The sequence below is a fragment of the Cryptomeria japonica genome, chromosome 11, assembly GCF_030272615.1.
Source record: "Cryptomeria japonica chromosome 11, Sugi_1.0, whole genome shotgun sequence".
Classification (NCBI taxonomy): Eukaryota; Viridiplantae; Streptophyta; class Pinopsida; order Cupressales; family Cupressaceae; genus Cryptomeria; species Cryptomeria japonica.
In genome coordinates this window covers 615,173,163-615,198,056 of record NC_081415.1, presented here as the reverse complement: position 1 = coordinate 615,198,056, position 24,894 = coordinate 615,173,163, and the positions used below count along the sequence as shown (strand labels likewise).

Here is a 24,894-nt window from a genome sequence, read left to right as displayed (position 1 = left end):
AAACTGATCTTTTTGTTTCTTTTTGACACATCTTCCTCATCATTATTAGCATAAGGACATTTGGCAGCAAAATGTCCAATTTTCCCACAATTAAAACATTTAAGAGGAAGTTTTCCTTTGAATTTACCAACTTTCTTAAATTTCTTTACCAAATTAGCAAGTTGTTTCTCAAGGTCCTCTGAGTTTGTGCTTTCATCTTTTACCTTTTTCGTTGCTTTAAAAGCAGCTTCCCTCTTTGACTCATCATCACCTGTCATTCTCATTTCATAGGCTGTTAGAATACCATTTAAATCATCTAAAGAAAGTTTGCTAAGATCTCTTGCCTCTTCTATAGCAGAAAATTTTGCATTATATTCAAAAGGCAGGGTTCGTAAAACCTTTTGAACAATGATTGGGTCTTTTATTGTTTCACCTGGTCCCTTGATAGCATTTACTATGTCATTAACCCTGAGAAGATAGTCAGCAATACGTTCCTCTTCCTTCATCTTTAACTCTTCGAACTTGGCCTTGTATGTCTGCAACTTTGCTTGTTTCACCTCGTCATCTCTTTCATAGATGCTTTTCAACTTGTTTCATAACTTAGCTGTTTTACAATGCATAACCTTCACAAACCCAGTGTTAGACAACCCACAAAGAATAGCATTCTTTGCCCTAGCATTGTTTTCATGGTCTCTTTTTTCTACAGGATCAGTTATAGCATGAGTTGTCATAGTATATCCATCTACTACAGACATCCAAGCATCAAATCCTAGAGAAGACAAATCACTCTCCATTCTTATGCTCCAAAAAGCATAATTGGTGCCATCAAAAAGTGGTGCTTTATTAGAAGATGAACCTTCTGACAAGCCATGTGTTCTAATACCAAAATCTACTTAGACTGATTAGGTCTTTAGTTTTACAAAAGCATTGGCTCTGATACCAATTGTTGAACAAAACTTTAATCCTTTTTAACAACTTAAAACTTTTGTTCTATATGCAATAACTGAAACTGAAAAAGATTCAACAACAAGAGCACAATGCACAAAATTTTACGTGGAAACCTGTTGACGTGTATTTTGTACACTATCAAACACATAATAAAATACCCAAGGGTACCTTATCCTCTCTTGAGTAAAGCCTCTGAATGCTGAAGATATCGCAAAAAAGGGTCAATCAGGGTGACTTCAAGGTTCTTTGATGTAGGATCTCTACATGTGGATAAGCACCAATGGTCGTTGTAAATGTTGTTTCTTCAAGGGGCCTTACGTTTTCGATCTGCAGGAAAAGGATTTTCCTAAAGCTAATAGGTTCTCAAAAAAAAGATCAAAAGATAAGGTTTTCAAGAGATGAATTCTAATCTAATCCTAAGAATGACTCAATGTAGGCTAGACTTGGTAAGATTCTACCAATTTCAGTATTGCCAAGGAATTACAACTCTACTGGAATTGATGCGATCTTCTAAGGTGATTAATGATTTTCAAATCATCAAGAATTATAGAGATACTACCATAAAGATACATATCAATAGTTCAATAATGACCGAAGGTTCAAGCAATCTAAATATCTCCAGTTGACCAAGCAAGGCGTCCTCACAATCAGTAAGAAGCTAGTGGTTTGGAACGTGAATCTCACCAAAGATCAAGCACAACACTTAGTCCTTCAAACTTAAATACTACTTCAACTGAGAATGATTCAAGAAAGTAAACAACCATGAAGATAGCCACAAGAATTGCAATAAAACACCATAACTTCAATATTTTATTGATCTCAAAGCCAAAATAGACAACAATTGTTTGAAATTCTTTCTTCACTACTCAACCTTGCTACAAAATAACTTTCTTCTCTCCAAAGCTCTAACTATCTATCTCCTTGATATCTAATCTCTAATCATCTAATGACAAAATGAAAATGAGTGAAGGTATATATAGTATCCTCAATTACAATGAACGGCCCAAATCAAAAGAAGATCAACGGCTGAGATTCTGACACCTAAACCCTAATTAGGGTTTGTTACAAAAAGTTCCCTTTTTAGTTGAACATTATTAAATGCATAGCCAAATATTTAATTGGCACAAAAATCGAGGAAACATAGACCAATGCTAATTAAGATGCCACATCATTCTATAACAACCGTTCTTCTAGAACCTTATTCCCCTTCCAATGTTCTTTTTTAGCATATGCATCGAATCTGGACACAATTCCTTCAATCTCAGTAATAGGAATCTCGGGAAGATTCCTCATTCACTCCTCCAAGTGGATAACCTGATCAAAGGCCGTGAGAAGAGCAGCTTCCCATCCAGGTTCGAGTTCTTTGATCCTCTCAATCAAGAGCATAGTAGTGAACATTAGATCTCGTTGCTCATCTGTGATGACATTCTCATCTTTGCAAAAGATGACCTTGACTCTCTCTTCCAACTCTTGAAGGTCTACATCCGTCTCAACTTCAATCCTCCTGCCAAGAAGGGTACACAATACCTCAAACACCTTATCCTGAATTGGATGGATTACTTGCAGAACAGGAATGACAACATCTCTAGTGTGGGCGAAAGCGGCTATGGTTATCATTAGATTGTGGACGATCTCAAGGACTTGGATAGCTCGATGGATTGTCTTCATCATTCTTGTTGAAAATTCAACAACTACTGTGTGGGATTTGTTAATCCGAGAGCTCATAAGCTGAACCAAGCTCTTGACTCTTTCCGCCTCGCCAACTGATTCGAGGGGAAGTGCTTGCACAGGAGACACTGCTGGATCCTGACGTCCCAAGGGTTGGTTGAGATGACTAAAGTAGCCTCTCCAAGAACCGACTTCTCTCTCAAGCTTCCTATTCTTTTCCATTTCTTCCTGAAGCTTGTCTTTAAGTGCTTCAAATGAATCGGTTGCCTCATCCAGTGCCTGTTCAGTAGTGAGGGGACCAAGCTCAAATGTTTCTACATCATACTCATCTGCAAGGATTTCACCTTCATACTTGTCCACTATTGGTGTAGCTATCTGCAATTTCCTGGATCCTGCCTCATCTGTGATCATCTTGGACATCTTGGTGGCCTTCTTTTTCTCCATTACTTCTTGAAAATTTCCTATAAGACTCTCTAAGTCAATCACATCCTCTTCATCCTCAATCACGATCACCTTTGTCAATCTCTCTTTTAACCAATCTGGAATGGCAGATCTTGTCTCTTTAACTTGTATTTCCTTAAGCAATGGTTCGTCTTTTTGGAGAGGGGATGTCACTTCATCATCATTCTTCTCTTCATGTAGTTCATCAACTTGGGGAGATTGACTTGATGAAGGCTGAGGTGCCTGCCCCTTTTCAGGTTTATCATTCTGTACCATCGACTCCATAGATTCATCAACCTCAGGCACCATCTTCTCTTGTCCTTCAACTTGACTTGTCTTTTTCTCATGTCGAGAAGATGTGCCTGATGAGCGATCTCGATTGTCTTCTTGCTTCTTCTTGGAGGGTTCTCTCTTCTCAGGTCTTTCTTTCCTCTTTGCGCCTCTAGGATGAGAATTGCCTTCACTTGCGCTCGCTCCTCCTCCTTCTGGTCTTTCCTCCAAAGTAAAAGTCATTGGTATGTTCTGTTCTCTTAACTTTTGATGTTGTACATCCACCCATCTGCGAGTACATGACAAAACTGGAGCCATCAAAGCTCTCAAGTACGAAATCTCAGGCTCGCTCCAATCTATCTTCACTCTCTTATCTTCCTTGTCATAGGATGACTGGAGATGTCTGCCACTGTCCTGAGCTTGATCGGCCACTCTGTAAACTTTGCATTTCTTGATGAAATCTAAAGGCAATCTGGAATGCATCTTTCTTTTCACTTCTAAATCACTTGAGAGATTCATCCAAAAGTCCTCTACCTGAAACTCATGTTTGTACTTCTTGCCAACTGTCTCCTCCATATAACCATGAGGATCGAAATTCTCCCTCGAGGCAAAGAACGTGAACGAATATAAAGCCAACTCTTTCTCTGCATCCTCCGAGGCTTGAGTATTAGGACATACCTCAACTGGATTCCCCAATATGATGGGCATGGGAACTCCATTTCCATGCTTGTGTCTGAATGTCTTGGCATAAGTTGCCAACTGTCTGGTCACCTCAAGTAGCACTATTCTGTCTGTCGGATACCTCGGCAACATGTAGGGAGGTGAAGGACACCCATGAACTCTAATATATGTAAACTTTTGAAACTGGATGAACCAAGCACCATACCTCTTCACAAGCTCCTGTGCCTCCAGAGATAGTCGATTGTGAATCCCACCTTGCAATATCCTAGTAATGTTCATCGTGAAGATGTCATTGACTAACTTGTAGTCGCCTCTAGGAGGATGATGCAAATGAACATAAGAATCACAAACTCTCACTTCTCCGGGTCCTCTTCCGATCACTCCTCTATGAGGTAGGCCTGCATATTCAAAACTCCTGATCAAGGCATATATGACATATGAGCTCATGTGGAACGACTTGGTAGGCTTTAGTCTCCTCAACTGCACATCCAGGCAATGGCTAATAATTCTAGCCCAATGAATCGTTCCTTTCCCTTGGACAATCACTTGAATGAAGTAGAACATCCATTTCTCGAAATAGAAGGCTTGAGGAGCCCCTGTAACTTGATTTAGCAAAGTTATCAAATCTCTGTACTCTTCCTGGAAGTCGATCCTATGGGGTGTGTTGGGAATCTTGCTCAGGCGAGGACGACTTTTGAGCAACCAATTCTTATTGATGAGATTCAGGCAAGTGTCGGGATCATCTTCATACATTGAACTGGCTCCTTCTAGGCTTTTGTAAATCATATCTTTATGCTCTGGAAGATGGAGAGCTTCACTTATAGCCTCCTCTAAAAGGTAAGCCAAAGTGTTCCCTTCCTTGGATATGATCGATCTCGATTGTGAGTCGTAATGGCGGGCACACTCGATCATCAGCTCATGACACTGGACTGTTGGAGGGAAACCGGCTGCCTTGATGATGCTACTTTCAATTATCCTCTTCGCGACAGGTGATGGCTTGCCAATGTAGGAGACCTCTCGAAACTTCTTCACACTGAAGTTTCCCAAGTTGGTATCTTCGATATTGCTCCATTTGGACACGATCCTGGTCTCCAATTCTTCATTCTTCTAATCTTCCTTCATGAGAGCTGGACGACTAGTAGATGTTCCCGCCTTTGGAGTCGCCATCTTGACACCTACACAACATTTCACAATGAGTAATATATCTTGAAGCATACAAATTAAGACTCCAAAAGGAAGATAAAAGATATTAATTTAGGAAACTTCATGATAAGTCTTGAGTTATCATTTCCTAATTAACTATATCGAACTTGGAATTTTCAAAACAAAGTTCAAAATTCAAAGCCTCAACAATGGAATAGGATGATCTCGCCATACCTCCTCTTGAGTACTAACTCTAAGAAATGATGCAAAAATAGGTGAAATTCGCTAAGCAAAATGTAGATCAAAGCTCTTCCTTGAATAGAATGCGCCTCCTTTAGCCCTCACAAGAATCAATTCCACCTCCTTCTAGCCTCCACCACTTGAAATAAATTCGCTCCAAATAGACCAGATTTCGCACTTCCTTCTTGTTTTCCCAATTCGCACTTGAAGTAATGAGTAAATGATTGATTAAACTTGATCAAAGCACCCCTATTATATAGGGCGCTCACCACTTTACTTCCCCATAGGCCGACTTGACAAAATAGGCTAAAAAATAAATAAAATTGCAAAAAGGAGAGGCCGACTTAGTAAAATAAATAAAAATAAAATCTCAAGCACTCCATTTTCCATTTTAATTTAATAAAAAATTAATTTTAAATGCCTTTGCAATAAAAATTCGATTTTTCAAGGCTCAAAATTAATTTATTAAATGCCAATATGTCTTTTATTAAATGCTAATTTAATTTAATTTTTTCAAATATTTCAAAATTAGCAATTTTGACATCTAATGCGATTTGGAGGATATTAACGCTCAAATATGGTAAAAATAAAGGATGCCACTAACTTCACCCTGGACCCTTGGCAAGGGACAGGAGCGAACTTTCACTTTAGGCCTTGCGTTCCTCATTTTTCTTGTCCAAAACTTCATCTAGGCGTTTAAATGGCATTTCTAACTATGGTTTTGAGTTTGATTTCATTTGATCTCTAGGAGGAAAGTGCCTTTAGGACTTTTTCGCCCTGGACCCTTAGAGAGGGTTAGGAGCGATTTCTTCAATTTTGCTCTCAATTCTTCATATTTATTTGTCAATTCTCGTTGTGGGGTAGGCAATGATCTCTTTCACTTGCTCCATACATGCTTGATTTGCTTTTGCAATGCAAAATAAGGACTTCAAAGATTTTCGCCCTGGTCCTCTAGTGAGGGTCAGGAGCGACTTTTGTATCTTAGCCTAGGATTATCAAGTTTTGAAGTCAAGTCCTTGTTCACTACGTTTTGGAGGACCTTTTAAACTTAGCACAACCTTGCCTTAGCGTGATCTTGGAGGGAAGTTGTTGATTTTACAAAAATCGCCCTGGACCCTTGGAGAGGGTCAGGAGCGCCTTTTGTCTTTTTGCACAAACTCCTAATCACTTCAATCTCAAATTATCCTCAAGGCATAGAACATCATAATTCGCTCCCTTTTGAGTGTTTGAAACAAAAATATCATCTTGAAATGCAAGGAAGATGGGCATACTTGGAAATTTCACCCTGGACCCTTAGAGAGGGTCAAGAGCGATTTTCCCCATTGTCATCAAAATTTGCACTCCTTGCATCTCAATTCCACTTTAAGGCATTTCAAACATCGCTTCAAACTTGTGCCTAGGCTTAGCTTCGCCCAATTTTGAAGAAAAAGATTGGATATTAGGTTTTTCGCCCTGGTCCCTCAGAGAGGGTCAGGAGCAATTTTGCAATTTCAAGCTTATCCATCTTTCATTAGCCCTCCAAATTATCTTCAATGGGCAAAACACACCTTCTTCCATTCATTTCAATCACAAAACTTGTTTTGTCTTTGCAAGAAAATTGTGTTCTTGAGAATCTAGCTCCGGACCTTTAGTGAGGGTCAGGAGCGCTTTTTGCAAATTTGAACAATTTTCTCTCACCTTTCCCTTTGAACTCACCTTGATAGGGAAGAACTTTCTTTGTTTCACGCTATGAATATATCTTCATGTCCAACAAGTGATAAAATAATGTGTTTTTAAGAAAATCGCTCTGGACCTCCAGTGAGGGTCAGGAGCGCCCTTTTTGCTTCTTGGTATATTTCCTTGTTCTTTAGACTCCCAATCGCATCTAAGGTACGGAACATCTTCTCTCCCTCCTATCCAAGTCAGGTTTTGCCTAAAAATTTCAAACAAAGAGGAGAATCTTGAAAAAACGCCATGGACCTTCAGAGAGGGTCAGGAGCGGCTGTTGTTTTCTGGGTTGGTTTCCTCCAAAATTGACCACTCAAATTATATTCAATGGATAGAACATGCTTTCCTTGATCTCTTCCAATCATAAAATCACTTTGATCTTGCAAGAATAGTGCAAATTTGAAAATCAAGCTCCGGACCTTCAGTGAGGGTCAGGAGCGCCCTTTTGCCCTCATGATCAAATTGTTTCACTTTTCATCTCGAAATTCCTTGGCTAAGGAAGATGTTATCTTGTTTCATGCTATGAATTGGTTTTTATGTCCCAAAAGGTCACAAGATGATACATATAAAGAAAATCGCCCTGGTCCTTCAGAGAGGGTCAGGAGCGATTTTGATGATTCCAACAAGATCCTCCATCATTTCGAGTTAAAACTCCTTCGGGCGGGTGGAGAGAGTCATTTATTTTCTATTCATGTTCACCACTTGGTCCTCTTTCACTGCAAGATGAGGGAAAATCACAATTTCGCCCTGGGCCCTCAGCAAGGGACAGGAGCGATTTTTCCCTTAACCTTCAAAATTCACCATTTTTCATGCCCTCAAGTCTTCAAAAGCATCAAATCTCGTCCAATCATCCCTCCTGGAGAGCCTGCACAAAACAAAATAGAAAAGTCAGTGACAAATATGCCTTAAATAACATTTTCGCCCTAGACCCTCAGCAAGGGACAGGAGCGAACTTATCCTTTCTGGCTAATCCATCCAAAATTTAAGTCTTCAATCACTTCACAAGGCAAAGTTAGGTCATTCTCAAGGCCAGGAACCAATTAGCAAGTCTATCAAAAACAAGAAATTGCACTTAGGATGAATTTCGCCCTGGACCCTTAGAGAGAGTCAGGAGCGAATTTTGTGTTTCAGGCATCATCTTTCCTCCAAAATTTGATCAAAATTTACCTAGGCAAGAACACACAATTTCACCTTCAAAATGCTAACACTTAGACAAAATTTGGATTTTTACCCCCAAAAACCCTGATTAGACCTAACCTAAGACCTATTTAACTCCCCTAGAAGACTTACCTTATTTCAACAATCTTAACCCCTCGGGAGGACACTTAATAACTCTCAAAATTTGACTGGACTCTGCTTGACTAACATCAGAAGAAACCCCTAAAGGCTTAGCCCTAGCCCAGACAAACCACTCACTCACTCAAAACCCTAAAAGCAGAGAGAAGAACAGGCAAAACAAAGCAAAAAAGAGGGGGTCCCCATTCTAATGGGGCGATGTGTGAAATGGTCACAACAAAACCCAATGTGGGAAAACCACGGTGAGAAATGCCGCTAGGATCTACTATCCTAATCCAGCCTCACAATCTTTACTCCAATTACAATGCTTTAAGGGCACCAATCCTAAGGAGTCTTCAAACCCCTATCAAAAAGTGCACCAACACTTTCAATCCAAACCCTTTGAGCACCAACTCAAGGTTTACAAATATCAACTTTATCTAAAGGATAAATAAACAATGCCACTGATTTCAACTTTAACAATCACCAAATTCTAGAGGCATAGATATATAAAACATTTAGAATCTGAATGCCTACAACTTTTCAACAAAATGTTATGATGTTACACATCTGATACACAAAACTCTGCACAATATTATCCAGCAAATTGTCAATATTCAAAACAATTTTCTGTCCAAGACCTGCAATACTTCCTCAATACTTCAATCTGTTCCGAGATAGCATAGAGACTGAATTTGAACCTTTATCTGAAAATGAAGTAATAGTATATCAGACTGTAAAAGAAATTATACCTGTGATGAGAAGCGTGAAATATGAATCATAAATATGGACTGTTATTATTTGACTCTCCCATCATAGCACTCCAGCAACTCAATACCTCCCCTTTCCTTTAGCAATGGAACTCTTTCATTCACTGTATTTGATTCAGTCACATCCAGACATCATAGAAATACTTCTCCATATTTTTTAAACTTAATGAGCAAACTGTACTCCTTCCGATACCCACAAACGTATTCAATTCTTCATAAGCACACACCCACAACATCCTCAATCAATGTTTTTAAAAGAAAATCAATTAGTTCTAACAGATGCCAACTGTTTTGGCCGGTTAAGGTAACCAATACCCGCCTTTTAAACAATTGTATTATCCTTGAATATCAAAAGCCAATATTCTTAGTCAAATTCTATTCAAAAGCCTTTGATCTTTACAAACATTCAATCATATATAAAACAAGCACTAATTTGGATTAGAGAGAGCATTATATCTGCAGACCATTACAACTTATTATTGTATGCCCAAACATTTTATCGATTATGAACCAGAAATACATGTCTGCAAGATGATCATCGCACAAAGACAAAAAATGTCATTCACAAAGAACAGAAGGATAATACTAAATAATTCAAACATATGATATACTTTACTGGTTCCAGGTTTCGAAGAATCTTCTGTAAGTGAAGCGAATTCAAAGCTTGTTTGGGCAGATACAGAATAAACAATAAATTCTGTTTGAGCGGGGAGTCTTAAAGCTATTCATCTTTTATGTTCTGAATCTGATAACCGACATATACTACCACTGCACGGTATGACTTTCTGTGATTCTGTGAAGATGCATGTGTCATGTTCTCTTCTCATCAATGCCAAATATCAACAAAGATTACATAAGGTTTGTTCATATGCATGGAGAAATGTTTCTACCACAAAAAATTTGCAGGCAGCTATGGCAAAGTTGCCAATGTAAAAGCAAGCAAGGGATTTTCTCTCATCTAAGGCTGCCATGGAAGGCAAAAAAACCTTCCAACCAAGTAGACTCTATAAACTTTTGATATTCTCTCTATTTTGTGGACATGTACATTAACTCTGTTAAGATTTTAAGATATTCTTACATTATATCATCTCCATATAATGTATTTTTTAGTGCAATGGTGGGATTTTATTGGTCACAAAACCAAAAATCTTAGATGGATGGCAAGATGAAGTTTGAGCTGCTATGCAGTTCATCCACTTGTGAGTGTACTTAGAATGTTTTTTAAAACATACATTCCAATAAACACAACAACAAATGACTGACTTGGTGTTTGTTCACCACAACTTCCACTTGAAGCTAAAGATAGCTCAAGGTTAGACTTATAATCTACTTGCAGCCAGTTGAAATTGTATTCACTATGTTTTTCACTTGTAAGGCCAAGACTAATTTCTACATGGACAAAAATATGTACTATTGAGGATGACAAGCCAATTGATCTTGATGAGATTTGATCCAAAATCTGAGTGAATTGTGCTGATAATGAATTTCCTGATCCTAAGGGAGCCCAACTTCAATCCCCATGATATTGAACGACTTAGGAAAGACCCTTATGCAAGAGCTTCATCATCCGAACTTGCAGCCCGAACTTGCAGCCCTCTAACATAGCTCTATTTGTAGTAGAAAGAGTCATTGGCTACATTTGATTTTTTGGAACCTATTACTTAGGTTATAGGTTGACTTTGTACAAAGTTGCAAACTATATCGTAATTGACATTTTGTCAACTATCACCATCTAGTTATTATTTGTGCACTATGAAGTATGCTTTGTGCAATACAATGTAATCAGTGATATGAATATAAACAACAAAAATCTATTTTCTACAATTCATGGGTTAAACTCTCTATTTTGTTTGATCTCTATATCTCTACGCTATGGAAATGTCCTTAAATTTTGAAAAAAAAGGTAGTTTTGGTCTCTTTTTCTACAATTTTTTTATTTTTAAACTTGATTGTTTCCCAATTTTTTCAAAAAAATATTAAACTTTTCGTTTGCCAATTTTTTCTCCAAACGATTTTTGCTGCTATGCTTTTCATAATGTCTTCCCAACATATCCTTTTATAATAACACTTAATTATCTTATTCTCACAAATTTAACCTTTCCTTTATGATAGTTTACATTTTTATAGCCTATTTAATTATATTAGAGTATTGTAGAGCTATTTAAGTGGTATAGAATTTAAAAATGGGTCTAGAAATGACCCAAACTATATTTGTGGTGTCTCAAAACCTTCTATAATTGTCCAACACTTATCAACTGTTCTTTTTCATAATTCACTTTTTTCAGTTGGACAGGCCCATAACTGGCTAGCTTGTTCAAAACAATGTCACTCTCGTACTTCTAGTGTAGAAACTTTTAGATTTTTGACTGGTGTGAGTTTGTAATGTCCCCACTTTGGAATAGAATTCGATAATAAATAATAATATTAAAATAGAAAAGAATAAAATATAAAATAATATAATTTAATATAATTAAAATTTAATCAAGTTAAATGAATGGTCAAAACACATGGAAGGAAAAGTTGTGTCTCCCTCAAACATGGGATATAAAAGGGAGAAGAGAACCTTATTTTGAAAAGGTGATAATTTGGGAATCAGAAGTGCAAATCTGATTTAAATAAGTGCAGTTCTGATTGTGAAAGGTCGTGTCCCTTTCAAAGGGCAGAAGTAATGAAGAGTTGCACACTTTCAAAGGGTGCTAATGGTGAAAGGGTGTTTCTCTTGCCAAAGGGCATCCATAATGAAGAGGTGTGACCACTCCCTCACATTGAGAGATACAAAGGAAAGGAGTCAAAAGAATCCAGTGACATGATCATCGATCAGATTAGATCAGAACTATTATTAAGTTACAGGAATTGGCAGCCTCCTAGTAGGGGACATTACAGTGGTATTAGAGCAATGATCCTGACATCCTGCAGCTTAAAGAATCTAAAGATGAATCAATGAATCATTCTAGTTAAGGAAAAAGAATCTAGCAATATGTGTATTTACATGTATGCTCCGTGTTTGCAGATATGCATGTGTATGCTTTGTGCTTTCAAGTGTATGCTTCATGCTTTCAAGTGTATGCTCCATGTTTGATTCATATCTGATGTGTTTGTTTCCTCCATGAGTGTCTATGATTACTATAGACATATTTATTTAGGAACATTGTATTTGAGGTCATAGATGTGTGTCATGCTTCTAATTATAGGTTCTTGGCATTAAGTGATATCTATGATATTGTGCAAACCATTTAAGAAGTGATGCGAGACAAGAATGAGAGAAAACTTGTCTTAAAATTACATAATTATGAAATGTATATATAATTTATATTATCATTTGTATGAAGAATACCCTATGATGCATATGTTGAGCAAACTGCCATGGTAGTAATATAAGAAAGTACAAGAAGGGAGAACGGTGATGAGGTCCTCCTCCAGGTAACCCACTTCAAGGTAGTTGACCAATGGTCCCATGAGGCCAAGGGGGTGTAGCCAGAGTCCACCACTCTTGGACTTAGAGGGGAAGGACGTTCAAGAAACCCTATTTTATCTTTTCAAACTCCATCATGGTTGATTATTGAGGGAATTTCAATCACAAGAGAAGGATAAGGATGGAAATGATGAAGGAGAACAGTGATAGGATACCTTACTAGGTAGACCAACCTCATGGTGGTTTGACCGGTGGTCCCATGAGGCCAAGAGGGCTCTAGCTTTCACTCTGCTCTTGGGCCTAGGATAGAGGATATCTTGGACACCTTATCGTTCCTCCTTACTCCCACTCTCTTATGGTAGAGTTCCGACAAGGAATTTGATATAACTATGGTTAAGTTAATGCTCTTGATCCTAGGTATAGAAAATTTATGTTTAGTATCCTTTTTAGAAGATTTATATTATGGTTTATATGCATTTCAATGGTTTCCTAAACTATTCCAGGATCTCAATCAAGTACACATCTTGTTTCATTTGTAGTTTTACATAAAATGATGATTTATGGCAAGAACTAGGGTTTTTACAAAAAACAGTAGCAGCATGTTTATTCTGAGTGTTTCGAAAGCCATTTCATATTGGGAATCATTTTGAACATTCCATGGTTATTGCTTGAGGACAAGCAATCTTGAGTGGGGTGGTCTATAATGTCCCCACTTTGGAATAGAATTTAATAATAAATAATAATAATAATAATATTAAAATAGAAAAGAATAAAAATAAAATTAAAATTAAAATATAAAATAACATAATTAAATATAATTAAAATTTAATCAAGTTAATGAATGGTCAAAAGACATGGAAGGAAAAGTTGTGACTCCCTCAAACATGGGATATAAAAGGGAGAAGAGAACCTCATTTTGAGAAGGAGATAATTTGGGAATCAGAAATGCAAATCTGATTTAAATAAGAAGTGCAGATCTGATTGTGAAAGGTTGTAAGGGCAGAAGTAATGAAGACTTGCACTCTTTCAAAGGGTGATAATGGTGAAAGGGTGTGTCTCTTGCCAAAGGGCATCCATAATGAAGAGGTGTGACCTCTCCCTCACATTGAGAGATATAAAGGAAAGGAGTCAAAAGAATCCAGTAACATGATCATCGATCAGATCAGATCAGAACTATAATTAAGTTGCAGGAATTGGCAGCCTCCTAGTAGGGGACATTACAGAGTTCAACTCCTTTAGTTTTACTTCGTATATATTTGTTTAGAAAATAAATGGATGAGAGCCCCAATATAACCGTCCTTTACAAATCAGATTAAAACAAGGCTCAAAAAACTCATTATTTATTCCACATGCTAAAGAATGGACAAAATTCAATCCCAAAACATAATTCTCATGTTTTTTGATTAACCATACAAAGATGATTTTTTAAATTGCATATGATTTGACAAAGAAAACAAACCTGGATTTTTATTCAATAGTCTGCGACATAATTCAATGCAATCCGGATGGAGACCTCCGACAATATCAGATGGGAAGTATAGTTCATTTGATTTTAAAATGTTTTGTAGTAGCTGGAAAGAATACAGGAAATGTATGGTCATAGACCAATATAGATCTCACTATGGAATGGATATAATATAAATATCAAACAATACAATCTAAACAAAAAGCATATAATTATTTACATGCTTATTCAAACCTGAAGTTGACTGTTGCCAGAATATGGTGGAACCCCTGTCACGAGCTGAAAGAGAATAGCACCCACACTCCATAGATCTGCCTGCATGTGCAAACACAAATATGAATGTAAGGCATATTAGGTTATGGTAGATATCAAAAATACTTGAAAAATTCAAACCAGTTTAAGATTATACCACCTTTGCATTATACTTTTGAAATTGCATGATCTCTGGAGCCATGTACAAAGGGGAACCACAAAGAGTTTCTGCCAATCCTTGTGGTTGTAAGGTTCTGCACAAAATGCATGGACACCAAAAGGATTAGTTGTAATTCTGGATTTAAAAGCTTAGCATACACAAAAGGAAACAAAAAAATTGTCAGTATCTTTAAGTCTGAAAGGAAAAAACTGTCAAAATCTTTAAGTCTGAAAGAAAAAATTTGTCATTTGTCTGATTCTTTTGTTGAATTAATTATATACTATTTTCTTCTTCAACAAGGGCTGCAAGCAGAATAAATAGCATTCGTGTTTCTCCTTTCTAAACCAAACAAACAAGATTTCTATTCTACTGCATTAAAGGCCAACCAAAGGCCTTCAGAGTTTGACAAAGTATATCTGTATTACAAATTACATATATTTACTCACGTCATCTAATCCATCACCACTGTCTGCATGACATGTTGGACAAAGTGTGTTATACACTTGCATAATGTTATTAGAAAGGTGTGTTGTACACCTTGTGTGTTGATAAGTTGTGGTCCTCATGGTATGGATCGCCACGCTCAGTTGTTAGGTTGACATCTACGAATGTATTGTTGTAAGAGACATTGGAAATGCAAACATAGACAAGCAATTAGACAAAGCATGGGAAGGTAAAAGGTTACATGTGATGAGGGAAACCACATGTGATGCCTTGAAATGTGAAGAGACTCTTGGGGTATACAATGAGTCACACACGTGCATTTGGATTCGCTTGTGGAACATTAAGAGTCATGGGAAGTCCAGGTTACATGTAGCACATGAGGAGATTTATGAAATATGAAGAGCCCATGGTCAATAGTTTTGTACCCATTGTATTGTCAAACCACTTGATGGTTTCCTAATAGCTTTGTGCCTATAAATGCAAGCTCATGGCATTTTAAAAAACAAATATGAAGGTTAGAGGTTACATATTATTGTGACAAGATCCTCGGTAGGCATGACAGTAGATGTATGGTTACATGATGTTGTAGCAGGTTTTTGCATGTTGTTGGATTAAACACAAGGAAAGCAACTCATAAAGTCCATTGACAAGCAATTCTTTGATAGTGCATGTTGCATTAAAGACAAGTTCTTCAAAGGTGCATGTTGTCAGTTTTGACATGGTGAAGAAGTTGTTTGAGCACAAGTGAAATTCTTTGTATATTGTAATCTGTTTCTTTTGATTATATATCAGAAAGATGATATGTTTCCTATTGGATTCAGAAAGGATTTGCGAGGGTAAGTCCAATGTTTCTATTTATATATGCTTTGATACAGGTGTGGAAAAAGAAGTCAAGCCCACAATATTGAGGCCATGCTCCAAGAAATAGGAGAAGAGGTGAATCCATGCAAAAGGACAAGGGTGGATGATGATGATGAAAAGGAAGCTTGCATTTCAAAAGCATCCAAACATTATCCTTTTAGGATCTGAGGAACAATTAAAGGACAAAAGGTAACAGCCTTAGTTGACAGTGGGGCAGCTCATAATTTTATTGATCAAAACTTAGTTGCAAAATTGGGTCTTGGAACTGAAGATTTCAAGGGATTTAATGTGGCATTGGCTGACGGAGCCACCATTTCTAGCAGGAAGAAGATTCCCCAACTCAAGATTACTTTGGGAAGGCATCCAGTTGAAGACAAATTTTACATTGTAGATATGGGTGACACAGATGTAATATTAGGAACTCCATGGATACATTCCTTGGGGCGTTTTATTTTTGACAACCCAAAACTAGAAATATGCTTTGTACATAAAGGAAAGAAGGTTACTTTACATGGAATATCTAACGGATCACCTAGAGTAATTTCATCAAAAAAATGGAGAAAGCCCTTAGACATTATCAAGTTGAATGGGTAGCTCAGTGTCTGATTTTGGATAAACAACTCCCAAGGGGAAGGCAGCCCACATTGACATAGAGCCATTATTAAGGAAGCATAAAAAAGTTTTCAGTGATATCCCACCCTGACTTCCTTCAAAAAAGGGCTTTGAGAATTCCATTGAACTAGAAGAAGGAACAAAGCCCGTTCTTACCATACCTTACCATCATCCCCGTAAATATAAGGAAGAAATTGAGAAAACAGTAAAATATTTGTTAAGAATCAGGCACATTCAACCCAGCTCCAGCCCCTTTGCATCATCAGTTGTGCTCTCAAAAAAGAAGGATGGCACTATGAGGATGTGTATCAACAACGGAGCATTAAACAAAAAGACAATTAAGAATAGATATCACATTCCTTGAGTGGATGAACTTATTGATGAACTCCACGGGGCAGTCTACTTCTCAAAAATTGATCTAAGATCAGATTACCATCAGATCAGGCTAATAGAGGACATACCAAAAACAGCTTTCTAGTGGGCATTTTGAGTTTGTTGTGCTACTTCCAATCTTGCATGAATCACATTTTCAGAGGACAGCTGAGGAAATTCTTGTTGGTATTCTTCGATGAAATATTGATCTACAGCAAGACTTGGGAAGAACACTTGAAGCATATAGATGAGGTACTAAGCATACTAGAGCAACATTTCTTATTTGCAAAGCAACCAAAGTGCAAATTTGGCATGGAGGAAATTTTGTACTTAGGCCATAAGATTAGTGCTCAAGGGGTAAAAGTTGATGAAAAGAAGATTGAAGCTATCCGAAGTTGGCCAAAACCCAAAACCCTAACTCAGCTCAGGGGATTCTTGGGACTGTGCAGTTATTACAGGAGGTTTGTGAAGGGTTTCTCAAAACTGACCTCACCACTCACCAATTTAACCAAAAAGGGAGCTTTCTCTTGCAGTGAAAAGGCACAAGCAGCTTTCAATAGATTGAAAGAAGTGATGAGTCTGTGCCCTATATTGGCAATTCCTTAATTAAGTTATTAACTCACCCTTTGAACTATATTGTGACACTTCAGGAGAAGGCATCGGAGAAGTATTGATGCATAATAGACATCCCATAGCTTTTGAAAGCAGGAAACTCAAAGATATAGAAAGGACATATTCAATGTATGACAAGGAAATGTTAGCTATAATGCATGCTTTGGAAAAATTTAGGCAATATCTAATCTGTGGGAGGTTCATTGTAAAGACAGATCACAATAGCTTTAGATTCATCTTAAGTCAGAAGGATTTGAATGACAAGCAACAAAATTGGGTGAGCAAATTATAGGCATATGATTTCGACATTGAGTACATGAAGGGTAAGAACAATGTAGTAGTTGATGCATTATCATGAAGACCACATCTTGGTTCCATGTCAGCAATATCCATAGAATGGAAAATATCTCTGATCACTGAATATGCCAAGGATCAATTCTCAAGTGATTTGATAGATGGTAAAATCCAAGATGATAAATACAAAATTGTTGAGGACCTCATCCTCTACAAGGGAAGAATTTACATCACCCCAAGATCTCGACTAAAGCAAGAAATTTTGAAAACCTATCATGACAATCCATTATCTAGGCATCAAGTGTACTTTAAAACTTACAAGCAGATCAAGGAAAAATTCACATGGAAAGGACTTAAGGGAGATGTGCTAAAGCACACCAATGAGTGTCTTGTGTGTCAGAGGAACAAAGAAGAGCACACTTTCCCAACAGGGATACTCCAACCTTTGCGCATGCTAGACCAAAAATGGAAGACCATCTCTATGGATTTTATCACCGGGTTGCCCAAGATGTAGGGCAAGGATTGGGTTTACGTGGTGGAAGACTGTCTCACTAAATATGCACACTTTATGGCCATATCAATAGATTTTAGGGCTCCTCAGGTGGCTGAGATATTCTTTAGTGCTTAGGCTACATGGTCTACCTCGAGATATTGTTAGTGATCGGGACAACCACTTCCTTAGCAATTTTTGGCAACAATTGTTCAAATTAGCAGGGACACAATTAACCCCAAGTACTAGTTATCATCCCCAAACAGACGGGCAGACTGGGATCGTGAACAAATGGTTGTAGGGGTATTTGAGGAAATATGTCACAGGGCAGCAGAATGGTTGGGTTAAATGGTTACACTTGGGAGAGTATTGCTACAATACTACCCACCACATGTCTATAGGGATGAGCCCCTTTCAAGCACTATATGGATATGAGGCCACATCCTTTGGAGATTTGGTTGGGATAGAGAGTCGTGCTTTGAGAGCCAAGGACTCCATACAGCAGAACGTGGACATCATGAACTGACTCAAGGACAGTCTTCATCAAGCCCAAAATCAGCAGAAGGTATATGCTGACAAGAAAAGGACTGAGCACACATTTGAGATTGGAGATATGGTCTTTTTGAGATTACAACCATATAAGCAATCATCCATCAAGGTCAGTTGGGCTGTAAAACTTAAACCCCGATTTTATGGGCCATACAAGGTATTGAGGAAGATAGGAGAAGTGGCTTATGAATTGGAACTCCCTCCCAATAGCAGAATCCACAATGTATTTCATGTATCCCGCCTCAAGAAGGTGTTAGGGCAGCACACCATCCCATGCTCCGAATTGCCACCCTTGGATGATGAAGGGAAGTTGATCTTGGAACCAGAAACCATCCTCAATGTACGAGAAAAGAGGTTAAGAAATAAAACTATTGAGGAATACCTGAAAGGACTACCAATGGAGGATGCAACTTGGGAAGGACCCGAGATATTTGACCATCCAAATTTGAAATTGCTTAAGGGCAAGCAATCACAAGAAGGGAGGACTGTCATGTCCACGTATTTATAATAGAAATAATTAATATATTTTTGCCCTGTAATATGTAAATCATATTAAAATTATTACATTGTTATTAAAAATGATATCTTGTTATCAATTTACACATTGAATCTATATTTACAATGTATATTAATTTACATTTTTATGCATTGAGTAATGTTCTTATATTAACAATAATATATAATATTAAAATGGTGTATTAACAAAATATATATATTATATTTTATCCATTAGCAATGCTGACTGATGCCATTATTTAAGTATTTAATATTGGCAAATTTTCTTAAAGATATGATAGACTCCCTTAAACGGTGTTACTCCCACATCAGCACATGGTGGGTCCCGTGGGGTAAAAAGGTAGCGACCCTTCATAGAAAGAAATCGCCACCCAATGAATCATCGTGCCCTTTGGGGGATGGAAGAAGGAAAGTAAGGAACGGGTGAGCAAGCAAGGCAGAAAGGAAACAAATACAGCAGTGACAGGTAAGAATTCCCTGAACTTTTTGATTTAAAATTTAATATGATGGCCAACATTATATATTAAGATCAAATTTGTGCACCAATGAAAATAAATTAAGTGAATATTCTTAATTAAACTAATCACAATTAATCTTAGATATGTATATCTCTGTCAAACAGTATTAAATCACAGCACTATTAAACATAACATATAAATATATGCTTGTGTATAGATCTAAGGATACATAATACTCCTAGATTTGGGTTTGCACAAATTAATGTAATGCTGTAAATATAAGGAATAATAAATTGATTGTAATGAAATAATAGTAATAAATAATTAATACTGATTCAAGTAATACTGACAGAAAATCATGATAATCCAATACAAGGAACTAACGTGATAAGATAATTATGACAGCTATAATTGATTATCCTAATAAGATGAATTAGATAACTATAACTTATTTGGAATATCACAAATGATGCATTGTAAATGAGGGACTCTCTCTTAAGTACGCCACTCCATGATGGATGCCTAACACCTGCCATATGGAGCCAAGAGGGGTGAACCATCTGCTCTTGGGCTTAAGAGAGACGATGGTTGAGATCAAAGTTCCCAAACTCACCGCTAGTCAGGCGAGTTTGCCAAGTTGGCGAGTCGTGCCAAGCTCGGCGAGTTTTGCCAAGTCGAGACTTGGACTTGGCGAGAAAACTCGACAAGTTTTTCCATAACTCGCCTGACTCGCGAGTCGAGCCAAGCTCGGCAAGTTTTGCCGACTCGGGACTCGGACTCGACGAGAAAACTCGCCAAGTTTTGCCCATAACTCGACTGACTCGCGAGTCAGGCGAGTTTTTCCGAGTCCGAGCTCCAAGACTCGCGCCGCGGCATGTAAAAATTTTGACTTGCAAAAAAAAAAAAAATTAAGTGTTTTTCGGCATGTTTTTTTTTAATTTCTTTTTCATTTAACCCTAAAAGGTCTTCTAATTGCTAGTTGTGAGAAGAAGAGAGGAAAAGTGAGAGGAGAGGAAGGAAAAGAAGAGGCCATAGGTTTGCAACCAGCAGGGAAGAAGAGCATCAAGGAGACCACAAATCACATTGGGGAGGCCATAGGCTTGCATTGAGAGAATCAAGGAGTCCATAGAAAGACTTCTCAACTCATTTGAAAGAGGTAAGTGTTAAACTTTGTAGATTTTGTTGGTTTTTTTGGGTATGTTAATGGATTTTTTTCATTTGTTTATTAAATTTTTTTAGTTTACAGTTAACTTTCCAAATCTTGAATGTTTTTTATTTTTTTAGTTTAACTTCAATGAGAGAAATAGAATAATAGCAAAGTGCAAACCCTACATTTTTTTACAAAAAAATTGTGAACATGTATTTACAATTTTTTCTTTAAAAAAGTAGGGTTTGCTGATTTTTTCTATTAGTTTAGAAATTTATAAAATTTTCTTATTGCAGCAGCCTTCATGTTTTAAAACCATTCATTTTTCACAATGCCTAAAAAGGATGAGGCTTGGAAATATACTGAAGAGTTTCCTAGCAAACAAAAAAATCAAACAAAATGTTTTTTTTTGTAAAGAAATTAATTTTGGTGGCATCAATAGATTTAACTAACATATTGTTAGCATACCTAGCCATGATATTGAGGTATGTAAATTACAAACTGCTGAGGCAAAACGTTTCTGTTATGTCCAGACTCCAATTAGAAACACATGAACAAGAAAAGTTAACTAAGAAGAGGCAATTGGAAGAGTTAGGTGCTATTGGCTCCCATGCACCCGCATCCGCATTTGTATCCACATCCGATGGCTGTGTTGGAGAGGGTTCTTCCATGCCTCCCTTTCGTCTTAGTGCTAGTGCTTCTACTTCTACTCCTCCTAGTGGAACTATTACCTTTGGCCCTAGAGTCCGGAAATCCAGGTTGGATAGTTATTTTGTGCCACGCAGTACTCTTGGGGCACAACCCTCGCTTGAGAGCATGGGTTGGAACAAGGAGGTTCATGATGCTGCAACAAAACAAATTTGACAGTTTTGGTACTTTTGCAACATTCCATTTATTGCAGCAAGGTAATTCTTTTTGATTTGATTGCTTTAAGTTTAAAAGTAAATTTACAGTTTCTCCTTATTGGCAAGGCATGGTAGATGCCAAACCATTTGTGGTGCGGGGTTTAAAGCCCCTACTGATTCTGAGTTAAGTGGCTCCCTCTTGTTAGAAATGGTTGAGGATATGAAAGTTGAGCCAGAGGACCACCGACAGTCTTGGAGCCAAAAGGGTTGCACCATCATGACAAATGGTTGGACGGATAGGAGGAATAGAACATTCCTAAATTTTCTTGTTTCCTGCAGAGGTGATTGATCATTCTAATTTCCACTTCCCTAAATGCATTGAATAAATTAGATTTTGATTTGTTGAAACTTGATTGATACATGATAATTGATAATTATTTTGCTCTATTTTCAGGATCCACCATGTTCTTGAAGTCTATTGATGCTTCCTCACATGTGAAAAATGCCACATACTTATGTGACACTATTGAGGAAGTCATACAAGAGGTGGGGGAAGAAAATGTGGTGCAGGTGGTGACAGATAATGCAGCAAGTTATGTTGTTGCAGACTTGCAGGTAAACTTTGAACTTTTCAAGTCTTGATGGAGAGGCATCTATGATTATTTAAAGTTTTCTTGGCAAATCAAAATTTCTAATTAATTTAAAATTGCTGCAAGTAAACTTTTGATGGAGAGGCACCCGAAAATTTTTTGGTCTCCATGTGTGGCCCATTGCCTTGACCTCATGTTGGAGGATATTGGTAAGCTTGAATGGGTGAAATCAATAGTTGAAAGGGCCAAAAATATCAGCAAGTTTATCTACAATTATGCATTGGTCCTTAGCATTATGAGGCAATACACGGGGCAAAAGGAGTTGGCTCGTCCTAGTATCACGAGGTTTGCCTCAAACTTCCTCACACTGAAATCCTTGATGAAATCAAAGGCGGCTTTGGGGCGTATGTTTGTTGGTGAGGAGTGGACTTCCTCATCCTATGCTATGACCATTGCAGGGATAGATGTGGTAAATTGCATTTTTGATGAGCCAGGTTTTTGGACCCCTTGTGGAGAAATCGTGCAGGTAAATTTATTACAATTTAACATTTAGTATCTACTATTTAGTAATTTACTTTTAATTTATTAACAATTTAACTTTGCAAATTTGCTTTTTTTATTTAATTTGTGACTTAATTGTTTTTGTTTAACATTATGTGTAGGACATTGAGCCTCTCGTAGTTCTCCTACGAGTTGTTGATGGTGAGAAGCCCTCTATGGGCTATATATATGAGGGTATGTATAGGGCCAAGGAGGCCATTAGATCCATATATGCAAGAGATGAGGATAAGTATGCCCCCATTTGGGAGATTATTGACAGGAAATGGCAGAACCAACTTCACAGGCCCATCCATGCAGCAACCTATTACCTCAATCCGGCATTTCGATTCCACGATGACTTCAAGGGGGATGAGAAGGTTCTTAGTGGCCTGTATATAGTGGTACAGAAGTTGTGTACTAATGGCACAGCCTCAAGTACAACTCTCCAGCTGGATAAATATAATAATCAAGAAGGGGCAATCTTCGCAAGCAGCATGTGCATAGAGGCTCAAATACAATTGCAGCCAGGTAGAAATATATGTAAACTTAACATTCTTAAGTTTATGGCTTATGCATTTTAATTTTTGATTTTATAATCTAGCCTTAAAGTTGGAAATGAGATTGATTTTTTTTTCTTTTCATTATTTCCGATAGATGGTGGCAAATGTTTGGGCCCTCAACCCCAAACCTTCAAAAAATTGTCAGCCATGCAGCGCTTCTAGATGTGAGCACAATTGGTCCATATTCGAGCACATCCACTCGAAGAGGCGTAGTAAATTGTCTGTGCAAAGGTTGAATGATCTTGTTTTTGTTCATTACAACCTTCGTCTTAGGACCAGACAGATTTTGGACACTGACTCCTCTTTGATCACTCTAGCGGAGATCGATCCAGAGTCTGAGTGGATCACTGAGTCTATCGATCCCGTCTTCACTGAGGACCATGAGTGGATTGACCAAGCTAATAGAGAGGCTAAGGTTGTGGCTATGGCAGAGGAGGAGGATAGAGCATGATCTAGCATGATTCGCAACAGGCACAACCGATGTTGATCATTGTGGCACCTCACAAACGGAGACTATGGCTACTCAATCATCCAGGACCTACCTTGGACGCCTTTGTAGGAGGCAGACAGACTACTCTGCGGCTGAGGCTGAGAATGAGCTAGAGCCTGAGCCATAGACTTGTTTTTGTTTACAGTTACATATATGTTTGGGAACATTTGATGTCATGGATTTTATATACATTTGACAACATTTATAACTCTACATATCTCTGTTTTCTATTTCCTTCAGCTACAATTTACATTTCTACGCATGTGATGGATGTATGTTTATGTATGTGATCAAATTAGCTTCTATTTGATGATGTTATAGTGTCTTTAAGCTTTATTCAATAATGGGTGCATGAAACGAGTTTTAAATCGTTAAAAATCTCTTAAATTTCAAGGGTTTTTTATTTTGCCGAGTCATAGCCGAGTCACGAGTCGAGTCCGCCTTGCCGAGTCCGAGCCAAGTTTGTGTCTGGGAACTTTGGTTGAGATGAGGGGGAACGGCGATAGAACACCTCACTGGGTACACCACACCATGATGGATGCCTAACACCTGCCACATGAAGCCAAGGGGGATATGGTATTCTACCCTTGGGCCTAGGAGGGATGGTTTCTTGGTCACCCTATCCAACTAATGGACTAAAGGAATTGATTACTAACTGACTTACAAACTGACTTTACATAATAATCTGATCTCATCTAGGAAATATAAAAAATCTGATTATATCCAACGATTATAATTCTAAGTCTTTAATATAGCAGATTTGATATCATTTAATATAATGCATATTTCAGTTTTAAGTATTATTTCATATATGTTCTCTAATTTTGTTGCAAGGAAACAGTATACAAAGGTACGCCTATAAAACCCAATTAACTATTTATAGATTTGGCCAAATTTAGGTTAAATTAAAGCATAACTAATTAGGGGACATTACACTTTGATTGATTATTTGGATAGAGATTGAATTTTCAAACTTTGGTATTGAACATATATATTTCTCAACATTTGGTATCAGACTTGAAGGTTAACCCATTCTCGGTATTCCTCTATTTTTTATTCCTTAGCCTAGCAAGCTTGTGGGAATCTATTAAAAGGAATTAAAG

At 37.5% G+C, this 24,894-nt stretch overlaps 1 protein-coding gene across 1 annotated transcript in view; it reads right to left on the bottom strand.

Annotated features, from left to right (window-relative positions):
* Nucleotides 1-24,894, bottom strand: part of LOC131043463 (serine/threonine-protein kinase ATG1c) — a 202,960-nt gene that overhangs the window by 121,814 nt on the left and 56,252 nt on the right. Inside the window, exons 5-7 of the mRNA XM_057976664.2 lie at nt 14,412-14,505; nt 14,234-14,314; nt 13,994-14,105 (exon numbers count right to left, since the gene is read on the bottom strand). Coding sequence (XP_057832647.2) covers nt 13,994-14,105; nt 14,234-14,314; nt 14,412-14,505 — 287 coding nt within the window. The remainder of the gene's footprint in view (nt 1-13,993; nt 14,106-14,233; nt 14,315-14,411; nt 14,506-24,894) is intronic.